At 40.3% G+C, this 12378-nt stretch overlaps 1 protein-coding gene across 1 annotated transcript in view; it reads right to left on the bottom strand.

Moving 5' to 3' along the window:
- ANKFN1 (ankyrin repeat and fibronectin type III domain containing 1) overlaps nt 1–12378 on the bottom strand; it is a gene marked incomplete at its 3' end in the record, with an annotated part of 139010 nt that overhangs the window by 23514 nt on the left and 103118 nt on the right. Inside the window, exons 13-14 of the mRNA XM_079904546.1 lie at nt 9718–9868; nt 7984–8152 (exon numbers count right to left, since the gene is read on the bottom strand). Of these exons, the coding sequence (XP_079760672.1) occupies nt 7984–8152; nt 9718–9868 (320 nt within the window). The remainder of the gene's footprint in view (nt 1–7983; nt 8153–9717; nt 9869–12378) is intronic.

Raw genomic sequence — 12378 nt, 5'->3', positions numbered from 1 at the left:
CTTCAGTCATATCTTTTGTCATGCAACCACCCTCTGCTGTCTGCCTGCATTGACCCTACACTGTGGTCAAGCTGAACCTACTACAGGCCCTTTTGTGCTTCCATGCTTGTGAACATGCCATTTCCTTCTCCTCCAATACCCTTTTTTTTTTACCAGTACCTTCAGGTCAGATTCTTCTGATACTTGAAAATTTTAGTTTAAATAATCTTCTCCTCAGTGAAATCTTCATGGACACCTCTTTCCCTCCAGGCAGAATTAGTTTCTCTCTTTTGTGCTCCTAGACCACTTGTTTTCTAAATGTATCAGGACACGGATCCTGCTTTACTGTAATAATGTGTTTACTTGACTGCCTTGGTATTAGACTGTGATTTCTTTGAGGGCAAGAACCGTGTCTCCTGTTAATTTTTATTTCCTCAAAACCTGGAACATTATAACTTCTCAGTTAATGTTTATTGACTGAATGAACAACAACAAAATGTGCACCCTGATCTGAAGAGAGCAGACCCTTCCTCCAAAGTCTCCTCTTTCCCTCCATTCTCTTTTCTCAAGGTGCTTTTGCTTTTCCTGTTTCAAAAGGTGTACTTCAGGTCTGTGATATTTACTGGCCTCTCTACAGGAAAGAGTCACCATTACTTTTTAGCTTACTCTTGACCCTTGTAGCTCCCTGAATGTGTCTTTATGCCTTTCAAGGAGGAATTATATCCTGTTTGCACTTGACAGATGTCCTCTCTTGGCTGGAGAGTGGAGAGAGTGAAGTGTCTCACAGTCTGCCTTTCCAAACCAAGTTGTAAAAAAAAAAAAAAAAAAAAAATCAGCTTTTTTCCTTCTTTCTAAAATATGACTGGGAAGATAGTGAGAGGCACTGAAGAATTTCTTTAAAGGAAATACTATCGGTCCCATCTGAATTCTAGAACGCCAGGGTGTCCACAACTTTCTCTTGTTGTGTCTCCTTGTGGTCAGAGCCTTGGATCAGTGGGTGGTCTCACAGTGCCCACACCACCCGTGCCACTCACCACAGTGAGCTATGAGGACCTTTCAACGACAAGGACAGGGCTTCACTTTCCCGCTCTAGTGGTTTTTATCCAGAGCCTTTAATGTTACTTTAACAAATGTTACTTTAACATAGTCTTTTGTGGTTTAGCAATGATACATTTGGTAGCCATCACTGAGAAGGGGAGGATAGACTGGAAGCTTCTAATTTTTTTCTAATGTGAATCACATGCATTTTACAGGCAAAATGGTATAAGGATACAAAAATGCATTATCCCAGACCACATGATTTGTTATTAATTTACAAACTAAGACTGATTTTCTGTGGTGTTTTCTCTCTCTTTTTTCTGTATAAAATTGTTGGCACCAACACTGGAAGTCAGATTAGGAGTAGAGTAGAGTGGAAAGTACTCAGGGTTAGGTATCAGATGAAACTGGATTTGAATCATAGTTCTGCCACTTACTACCTTCATAATAATCGGCATATAACCCCTGGGAGCCTCCGTTTCCTCATGTCTAAGACAGGGGTAATAATATCTACCTAGGATAAGACAACATAATAGTAAACAGTAAAGTGCCCAGCGTAGCATGTGGCACATATCAGATATAAAAGAAATTTTTGTTCACATCCCTACCACGTCCCCCTGGAAAGAATGAGGCATTTAGTAGGTAGAATATTAGAATGGGATTGAGATTAGAATATTCTTCCTAAAGATCTCTAACTCAGTAAAGTCCTAATCAATCTGGGCCATGTAGCCTAGTTTGGAAGCTAAGGAGCCAACAAGATTACCTCCTAGGGTCAGTTTAGTTCCGTGAGTCTTTGCCAAGGTGTCAGAAGGAACCTGGGCATAAGATGCCTCTCTAAAGATTCCTGGTAGTGAATGAGTTGATGTTGGAATTCAGGAGTGGTATCCTAAATCATGAAAAATGGGCATTGGGAATGAGGGTTGAGACCGTGCCATTTCTTATAAGCCTGTGGCCTGGATTCCATTAGGCTCAATGCCTGGATATCCCACAGGCACCTCAAACAAAACTCATCATTTGTCAAACTGAACTAACTCATCATCTCTCCCCTCCCCCCAAACCTGTTCCTCCCCTCTTATTTCCTGTTCTGGTAGATGGCAGCATTATCCATTTCAGCACCCTATTCAGACTCTCTGGCTCCTCCATCTTGCTCTTCAACCACATTAAATCAGTCACAAAGTCCTATTGATTTTAACTTCTAAATTCCTCTTGCCTCTGCCTTCTCTTCTGTACCCCTGCTGTGGCAGTCTTGGTTTGAGTTCTTATCGTTGCCCACCTGGGCCAGTCTCTTAACTGTCTCATTGCCTCTAGTCTCAGTCCTTTTTTTGTTTTCCTGCAATCCATAGAGTTGCTAAAACCTAGTAAGACCATATTATTCCTTTTCTTAAAATCTTTTAATGACTCCTCTTTGCCTGTAGGATAAAATCTAACCGCTTTAGGATGGCCTAGCCCTTTGTGATTTTTACTTTTTTAAATTTTAGTTGTATCTTCTGTCACTCTTCCTCAGATGCCTGAAGCATCTTTCACAATGAACTACTAAGAGTGTACTTAATTGAGCTGCATTTTCCCACGTCTCCAAGCCTTCGTGCATGCTATTCCTTCTGCTTAAAATGATTTTCCTTTTCTACCTTTTCTTTCCTTTTCTGAATGTTTATTTATACTTCAGGGTCTATCTCAAATATTATCTCTGTAAGAAAGGATTAGGTGTCTTTCCTCTGAAATTCAACAGCCTACATCTTAACAGCAGGATTTTCATTGCATTGGGACTATTGGTGTAGACGTCTGTATCCTCCACTGGATTCTAGACTTCTGGTGGGCAGATTGTGTCCTATTAATGTCTCTATGTCCAGCCCCAGCACAGTGCTTTGCATACAGTGGAAACTCAGTAAATATTTGTTGAATGAAGGATGCAGCCAAGCACTGAAGTATGAAATATATACCAGGCTTCAAACTGTTTCTAAAAAATTCCCCAGTTTCTTAATCTTGCTAGTCAAGTCAGTTGGAATCATAGAGCCAAAGAAATTGATAAAAGTCAACTTTCTTCTTCATAGGCCTGCTCTCAATTGTGACTGCCCACAGGGTCAGGGCAGGGTGACCTCCTCAGTGTAGGCTAGGCAAATCCTCAAGAGACCATATCACTGAACAGAGTTTCTAAGGGCTTTTCCTTTCATTTCTGGGAACAGCATAAATAGTGACCCTTGTTGTTCCCTAGGCACATACTTTATTACTGCAGAGGATTGCTATCCTGCTCCTATCCAAAGAGTCGGGGAGTATCAGCTCTTACGCTGTGGAGGGGGAGTGGGTCTGCAGTTGTACCACTTTGCCTCAGCTCAACCCTGCTCATAGAGGTCTCACAGCATCCTCCTGTATGATGGTCTCTCTCTTTCCCCAACAAGTAATCCTATGAAGGAACATCCTATGGGTCTTCCTCAGCCTAGTCTTTACTCCAGGAGACAGAGGGCTAAGCTCCTTTATCATTTTGTCCTTGCTAGATCTAGTTTGTGCTGGAATAGGCACAGATACAGTTTCCCATAGCTGGTTAGCAAGTTATTTATGATTCACTCGGACCACTGGCAGGAGCATGGTCAGTGTGCCAAATCTCAAATCTTTTCGTTGTATAAGGCGTGACTTATACAAGTCAGACTGAAATATAGTATAACACTTTATTCTGTTATAGGGTGTATATTCCCATAATTTGCACTTTTCAAGTTTTCTTAGAACTCTTATGTTGTTATTACAATTTTCTGAGTTCTGATTGAATTTTCAACAACATTCTCTTCCTCAGGAATGCTTAGTGTATCTATTGACCTTTTACTATGGACCTGTCTGTGGAATATAGAAATCCCTACCTACCTACAAAAACGAGCAAAAATTGCTTAGGTCTTTCTTCGAGGGGCCTAGGCCCACTGTAGCAAGCTCTTAGGAGTTCCTGTAGACGGTATTATGAAGTGCTTGCAGGAAGTAACTGATAATCTGCCTCTTTGGAAGCTCTGATTGCTTGGAAATAAGAGAGAGTTTATCATGGTTCTCACTAAGGCCCAGTAGTATTTAAAAAATTGTTGCTGGTGGTGCTAAAGTACAATAAGCGTAGTACTAGAGTATATTAATTTCCTGATACTGGCAATATTTCCTCCTGATCCCTAGAGAAGACTAATAGGATTGTGTATGCCAGTGGAAACAAGCCCAATCAAGTGGTCTTTTCTGGAAACTTACATGGCCCTCATTAATCAAGTGGGTCACCAACGATCTGGTAACAACGGAGAACCAGTAGGATAAGAAGTTATGTTTTACTCTAGGAAAAAACATCTTAAAGTCAGAAACTGTTGAGATCCAGGCTTTGATCTACAGCCTGGTTTTCATAGGTGAAGGATAGTACCTGATGGTCTTATACTGCTTTTAGTATTGAGAAGAGGTAAGACGGGTCAAAGAGATAGACACTGTTGGATTCTATTACTTTGCTAACCACGACCCTAGTTTTGTAAATTCCTGAAACGTCTTTTGCTCTGTGTTCTAGGCAGCACTACTTGAAGTGTGGTCCATGGATTGGCAGCCTCAGTATCAGCTGAAAGCTTGTTAGAAATGCAAATTCTCCAGCCCCTACTGACTCAGCATTTCTGGAGTGGGACTCCAAGAATCTATTTTAACAAGCTGTCTCAGTGTTTCCTATGTACATTAACGTTTGAGAAGCACTGTTCTAGGGCATCATATCCTGAAGTATGTTTTCTGTGGGTTTTTAACAGGTGCCATGCCTAAAATGGTTCTAGTTGTTGTCATATGAATTTGGAAAATGTTGGGTTAAACCAAGTTAAGCTTTTTATTTCTTTGTGGGGAGGACTGCCAGATTCTGCAGAGCTTTTAATATGTTACTTTACTGCTCAAAAATCTCTATTGTATTTCCAGCACACTTAAAGTAAAATCCAAAGCCCTTATCATGATCTGTGAAGCCGTGCATGATCTGGCCACTGCTGATCTTCTGATATCATTTCCTATCTTTGTTGCTCTTGCTTACGACATTCCACCTACACTGACCTCTTAGCCAGGCACACTCTTACTGTAAGGCCTTTGCACTTGCTGTTTTCATTGCACGGAAATCTTGCATCTCTGCTCAAATGTATCTTCTTCAGTGAGGCCTTTCCAGGTCATCCTATACAAAATTGTAGTTCCTGTCACTTCACTCCAGTCCTTTATCCTGATTTTTTTTTTCTTCGTAGCTCTCACTACTCTCTGACATTTACAATATTAATGTTTGTTGATTAGTTTACCATTTGTTTCCCCCACTGGACTGTCATTAGCACCATGAGGAGTTTGTTCATTGCTGATACTTCAATACCTGGAATGGTGCCTGGCACATAGTAGGTTACTAAAATATTTATTGATGAATTAGTGAACAAATGAGTGAAGAGAGGAAATTGTAGAATAGTAACAGCAGTAGGATAAAGTGTGGTTGCCCAAGAATAGTGTGTGAGCCTCCCAGAAAGCAAGATAGAGAGGATACTTGCAGGGCTTGGTCCTCCAGGGTTTTGAGAGTCAAGTCACTATTATGACTGATACTAAATCATTGATCATTCCCATTCCCCACTGAGGCACGGGGAAATGAATCTCATGTATTTTTGCCTGTAATCATGGAACAGTAATGACCATTTCACACAGAGTGGACTCCCAGTTGGCTCTCCAGTGAAGTGTTTTCTTTAGTTCTTTTCTCTGTCATTTATCTATCCCTGGGAAATCATTCACTTTCATGGCTTCAGCTGTTATCAGTAGACATTGGCCAAATTTCTGTGTTTAGTACCCAACTTCGTCTTCTGCATTTTTACTGCCAGTTGTATATGTCTACTTGGATGTTGAATTAGCACCAAGATATTCAGAGCTAGAAGTATCATATTCTTCCCCAAAGCATTTTCTTCTCTGATTTCCTTATGTCTGGTTAATGGCAGCGGTATCCTCACAGTCTTTGAAGCTAAAAACCATGGGGGTATTCTAGAAGTCTCTAAACTTTGCCTTTTCTCATTCAAACAGTTGTCCAGTCTTGTCGATTACTTCCAGTGTTTCTTACATCTGTGTTTGTTTCCTTTTTTTGTTTTGTGTCTACCTTAACACTGGAATATTATAATAACCTCTGAACTATCTTCCCAACCCTGCTTTCAATCCATCTTAAACAGATTCCTCAGCCTGACTCCTAACAGTACTGCCCAGTATGGCTACAGCTTGTCCATACAGCTTTATGTCTACTGTTTCCTCCGTTCATTTCTCAGATGTAGCCAAATTGGACCACTTGTTCTTTTTTCTGATTCTGAGTTTTTCTGTTCTTACGTCTTTGCTTATTCTGCTCTCCCTCTGACAAAAAAGCTTTCATTATCCATGTTTATTAGCATCCTGTCCATTCTTTAACACCCATATCAAATATCCCCTCTCCAAGACGGCTTTTTGATACCTTTTTTGAGAAAACGTGCTTTCATTTCTTTTTTCAGTATCGCTTAACGCGTAACATTTTGGCACATTATACATCATTTAAAAATTAACTCGTGTTCTTATTTTACTCCTGCCACTGTACTAAAAAGCCCCTTGAGGGCAGAGCCTTAGTCCTAACTCATCTCTTAATCTCCACAGTAGGTACCTAATGTGCAGGTAGCGACTTGAATTGAAATACCTTGACTCAAACTATGTTTTGTAATAGCTATATCATATATATCATATATCAGTTATATCATAGACTAAAAATGTTCATTTGGATGGGGAACTCATTAAATGGTCACATTCACATTCAGGCATTTTGGGAGTGGCATGGCCAATATTATTAATGATTTGACACAGAAAAGGTACAAGAAGGTTAAATGATGGCCGGTGCCACACAATAGAGGACCCAGTACTCTCAAGTCCCAGTCTGCAAGTCTGATTCAGGCTTCTCTTTATAACTCTCCCTGCTCTGGAAATAGCAATTGCTGTTCATCAGCTTTTGGGCATGTAAACTGCTTGGAGCAAAAGGGAAACTGGGAGACTTTATCCATTTATCCTCAAGAGATAAATTCAGATTCAGATGCCCGGGTCTCAGGATGAGACATCAGGCAGTTGCCTTGTCTGTTTCTAAATCTGGCGGCTGGGGAGCAATCCAAAGAGAGTCTGCCCCCATTCCACCCACCCCGTCACTCACCCTTCCACAAATCCTGCAATCCATTTGAACTGATGGAACTCCTGTTAATTGCCTCTTATTGGCCTGTTACAAAATGAAGCATGGGGAAGAGACAAAGCTTCCCTATTCACATTTTCAGTGGGCAGCAGGGGTCTCTGCAAAAATAGAGAACCTGGGGCCCAGGCTATTCATTTTTGAAAGTTAGGACAAGATCTTCCACCATTCAGAATCCCACATTATAATCACAGTTTTGCATCCTGGGAGACCCTGTCAACTTCTCAAATGGTCTGCTAGAAATTGAGTCTATTTAATAAATTAGCACTACTTATAGGCTTTTTTCCCCTTTAAAGTGATACACACTTTACATTTTAATTTCAGTATTTTTTTTCCCATTTGGAGGAAAGAGGGGGTGGGAAGTGGGGGAAGAGAGAAGAAAGAAAGAAAGAAGGAAAGAAAAGAAAAGGAAAGAAAAGAAAAAAAAAAAGAAAAGAAGGGAGGAAGAAAGAGAAGGGGCAGTGCTTTTCATGAAAACATTAGTTCTTGTATTTATGTTTTAGGAAAGCAAAGGGGAGGCAAGAACTGCAGCCTGATAACTGAACTTTCTGTTTAGAAGTCCCTCCTCTCCATTGGGCCTTAGCTAGGTTTCAATAATTATTGCTCAGGCACATAGTTTTGGAGCTTTGCTTTCTCTCAGACTTGTACACAGTTCTAGGAAGGGTTGTTGCCAAAGCCGTCATGTGATTTATTGACCCTCCACTGGGACAAGGGGGAACAGATATAACTTTGTGATTTTATTATAAGGAGGCTGGGTTAATATTTCTAGGTGAAACAAGCTACTATACCAAGTTCAAACATCTGAAGAGGGAGGTTAAGAAACCCTGAGTGTGGGGTGTAAGGATTATTCTGTCCTGGGGCTGTACAGACGTCGTCTGAGGCAGGGAGCAGGAGAAGAAAGGACACATTGTGACCCATTTCCAACACCTCCTGTGTGTAGAGGCGGAAGTTCCTTGCCTGCAGAGGGACACGCGCGGAGGAAAAATAGGAGAGTTACAGCATGGCACTTACATAAACAACACCAAACTGGCATAAAACATCTAACAAAATTACACAACTTCAAGCTTGGAATTTTTATACAACATAAATATTAGGGTTCAGTCCATTTAATAATGCTATATAAAATCAAGATTTAAGGCAGTAATGTTCCACATAAACTCTGAAAACAACATTTATGCTTCTTATAAAAGCAGAAAATGATTGCATTCTGTGGGCTTTTCAAAATGATGAATATAATTACATGAAGCAACAAAAATGGATTGAATTAAAAATCCACTAGTTTCAATTTAAGTTGGTTAAGGGGGGAAAATGTAGTTTCTGGCCAAGGACTGAGAAAATTTTACAAGTATCCAAAAAAAAAAAAAAAAAAAGTATGTACTCTTAGGCAGTTAGGCAGCCTTCTCCCAACATGTATACGTAGCCCAAGAGTCACCAGTGAAATATGAGCTGCTTCAAACTTTCTAAGCCCAAGAAACCCTTTAATGGTATCTACTGTTGCAAGTTGAGCTGGTATTTTTTTTCCTCCTCCTGAGTACATGGCCACCCCCAGAATAATCCAGTTACTCCTCTAGTGTCTTTATAGCATCTTGTGCAATTTATTCTTCATCAGTGTTGGCTGTTTTGGACTAGGCTTGCAATATTGACTTGTAATCAGAGCAGTGCCCCAATGGAAGAACACTCTCAGATAGACTCTTGCCTCCATGGGTCAGAGGCCAATTCATAGTTGTCTTTCTGTTATTTAAAGAGAGCCGGTCACTCCTGTTAACAGTCTTCCTGTTTGCAGGCTAAACTTGGTGTATTTTCTGTGTGTATAGGAGTAGTAGTGTGTGTGTGTGTTGAGTGGGGAGAGATGGTGAATGTAGGTCCAAAAAAAAAAAAATCCAACCTAATGCTACATGATGTTAGCTTACTAGACAGAACCTGATAAACATTTACTCTTCTCTTCTGTGCCTACAGGGTTTTTGTTTTTGTTTTTTTTTTGAAGTTGCTTATTAGTGGAGGTAAGATTTGCACATCTTGATTTAGACAAGACAAGTGATTTTGACAGCAAATTTTCTGTTTGTGGAAAGATAGCATGGCATAACCTTGGCCACTGCTCTAGACTTAGACTACCAATAGTCTTCTGTTCGTAAGTAAATTATTTGCAAATCTAACCATACACTTATTTATTTACTTATTTGTTTATTTATTTATTCCCCTTGCTTCATGCTATCCTGAAGCTGAGACTTGATGTCTTTCAAGGTGGGTTAGGCAATTATTTTTCCTTGTTTGACCAAACCACAGTGAAGTGGGCTCTGGGAACTTTGGAAGACATCAGTATGGAGGAGCTAGAGAAAAGGTACAGAAGTGCAGCCTGTGTCCACTTATAGGCATCAAATTGAAAATGTGCATGTATGTGCAAAGTGGTGTGTAAATAAATGAACAAAATATGTATACATATATTTTTTTACCTCTTGAGTTTTACCCCATAATGCAGTTTCCATGAGCCATAAAAAGAAGATAAAAATGGTAAAGACTGGTACCTGGTGTAGAGGTATATTGATCTGCTTAAGGAGAGCTTTCACTGCCATCTGGAGCTCGTAGAAGAACAATTGCACAGGGCAGTCAGAAGTATGATCCACACTTTCCATAGATTCAGAGCCAGAAAGCTTTTGGACCAGTTCCCACTCCTCTCTGTATGTTGAGTCAAGTTAAAATTAGAAATATTACAAAAGTTCAGAACACAGCTCAGAACATTTTTACTGCATATGTCCAGAACCTGAATAACCAATTTTTGGTGGTTAAAACTTGATGCAATTCTTGAAATTTGAACTTTTTTGCCACCCAAATGGAGTTTAAAATGAACTCTTTCTAATTTAAGCTTATTTCACCTATCAAACCACATACACCTCAGAACAGCAGGTCTGATTTGTAATGAATCAGTTTTTGAGATTGGAGCTTTGAAATATTTTGTAATAATTTCCTGTCTTCATTTTTCTTTTCCTGAAGATCCCCTGTAAGTTCTGAGACCCTACATTTTACCACAGGGGCATCTGCTGGTTAATTCAGCAGTTGGGTAACCACAGGACTCTGGTCCAACTCAGGCAAGAAACCACATGGCACGTTTCAACCCTGGCCTGTTGTGATCGTGGGTACTATTTTGGTTTCCTTCCCCTTCCAAAAGCTTGAGAATCACAAACAGGAACAGCAGACAATTCCAATAAAAGGAACCAGGGGACACACATCACTGCTTCCATCCTCCTTTCAAACCAGTCATCTGTGTCTTTATTCTGCATGCTCTACAATCCTTCCTAGTGAACTTTTCCAAATGTCCTGCGGAAGGGAAGGGAAAAGAATGGTGGTGGGAGGAAAGCACATCTGGTTTGTCCCCCAAAAGCTGCTCTTCAAAAGGATCTTGAAAAGATCAAGGTAAAAGCCTCTTGGGCAACATTGTTTCCACAGGTATTTTAGCACAAATCTCTAAACACATTGAGTTGGCACATTTTCTAACTCTGCATGGAGCAGCAGTGTGCTCTCAGGAGCAGGCTAGAGAGGAAAGGAAAGCCCTCCTGTTTTGGGTTGGAAAGAGAGGAGGTGCTAACATATGTTCCCACCCTCGTGAAAATCCTCTGAGGGCTCTCCCTGATGGGTTATCCTCACTGGGGCTCCGAGCTATGAGCCAGAAAATGAAATTGATTGTGACATGAGCTTTTCATCAGAATACACTCTCTTTTAACCAGCTACCCTCTTAGAAAAGTTTCTGTTTTCATGATATCAGTTTCATTTCAATTCCCACACTGGAAAAGACTATGGAAAAATCTACCCTTTGTCTCAATAAGAGGAAAAAAAAAAAAAAAAGAAAATTAAATCCTGCTTCAATCTGGGCATACTGTTGGCCTCACAAATAATTGAAATCTTTGAGAACCTGCTTGGGAACTATATCTTTTCTTCCGTCACTGATACTGAATTAAATGAGGGGTTCTGACTAGCACGAGTATGCACAAAATCTGAAGGACCACATTGCTAAAATATTATCTGTAATCAAATTAGAAAATAAATTACCAGGAAGAATACCATGAAACATCTACCACTAATCAGTTTAGTCTTTAAGGATGAGGGAGATGGAACTGGCAGAGGGAAGGCTACTGGAGTCTTTTGTAAAAATGAAACTTGGATCCTTGGCAAATGGAAATTAGTTGGTACAACCACTAAAAGATAGAGTCTAAACCTTTAAGGCACAAATGTAGAAAATGGATGAAAGTAACCATTGCAAAATCAACCCACAAATGAGCCTCTTGGGAAGGACTGAGATAACTAATGCTGATTGTAGAAGTGGCCACCAGATGGCAGACTTAAGTCTAGGTGTAGTTGGTAAGTGGAAGAGAATATGGCAGCTAGTGAGTTCTCTGAAGAGACCGGCGTCATCGTCATCTCCTTCATTGTCATCAAGTAGTATTTAATAAACATCGTGAGATACTCTCGTCAAAAAGTTCTTCTCACTTTAGTGACCAAATTTTAAATGACCAAATTAGAGTCTCCTTTGGTTAAGCAAATCTGTAGGTGCAGCCTAGAGCCTGAGGATCTAAATTGTACACGGAAGCTTGACAGACTCTTTTTCAAGTTCTTTTCCTTTTCTTGTCTGTTCTTTCTTTGCCTTTTCTTTTTGTGTTGAACACAGTTCAGTTCATTTTAGTAGACCTTCAGAGGTGTACTAGAGGGCTAGCGGTAAAGCTGAGTCAGATTTCCAAGACTGGGCAACGTTTTCCAAAGTTAACGGTAATTCACCATAATGCCAAATCGTAGAGCAATTTCCAGAAGGTCAGGCCTTGTTACTTCTTTTCTTCCCTAGAGAACCATAAAGAGTGTAGGAAACACACAAAGTCCTTAGGCCAGGGGGTTGGGGTGGGGGGAGTGAGGGTAGGGAGGGTCCTTTAAGGTTAAGGGGAGACCAGTTACTCTACTAGAACCCATTTACACAAGTGATTTTTTTAAATGTGACTTTTTAGGTTGTGGAGAAAAGATATTGGAAATAGCAGTGCTGAAAGAAAAGGGCATCTATTCATTAACCTGAATGTCAGTGGTTGCATAGAGGAAAGTGAAAGGATAGTGTCCCCTTTAAATGGGCCCACTCCTTCCACCAATCAGTACTACAAGCCCTCCTTATCCTAACGTTAAAACCGAGCTATGCCTTTGCCCCAGTGTGC

Source organism: Stenella coeruleoalba, assembly GCF_951394435.1.
Source record: "Stenella coeruleoalba genome assembly, chromosome: 19".
Lineage (NCBI taxonomy): Eukaryota > Metazoa > Chordata > Mammalia > Artiodactyla > Delphinidae > Stenella > Stenella coeruleoalba.
The sequence above is the reverse complement of the archived record's forward strand: the minus strand, read 5'-3'. Positions and strand labels throughout refer to the sequence as shown.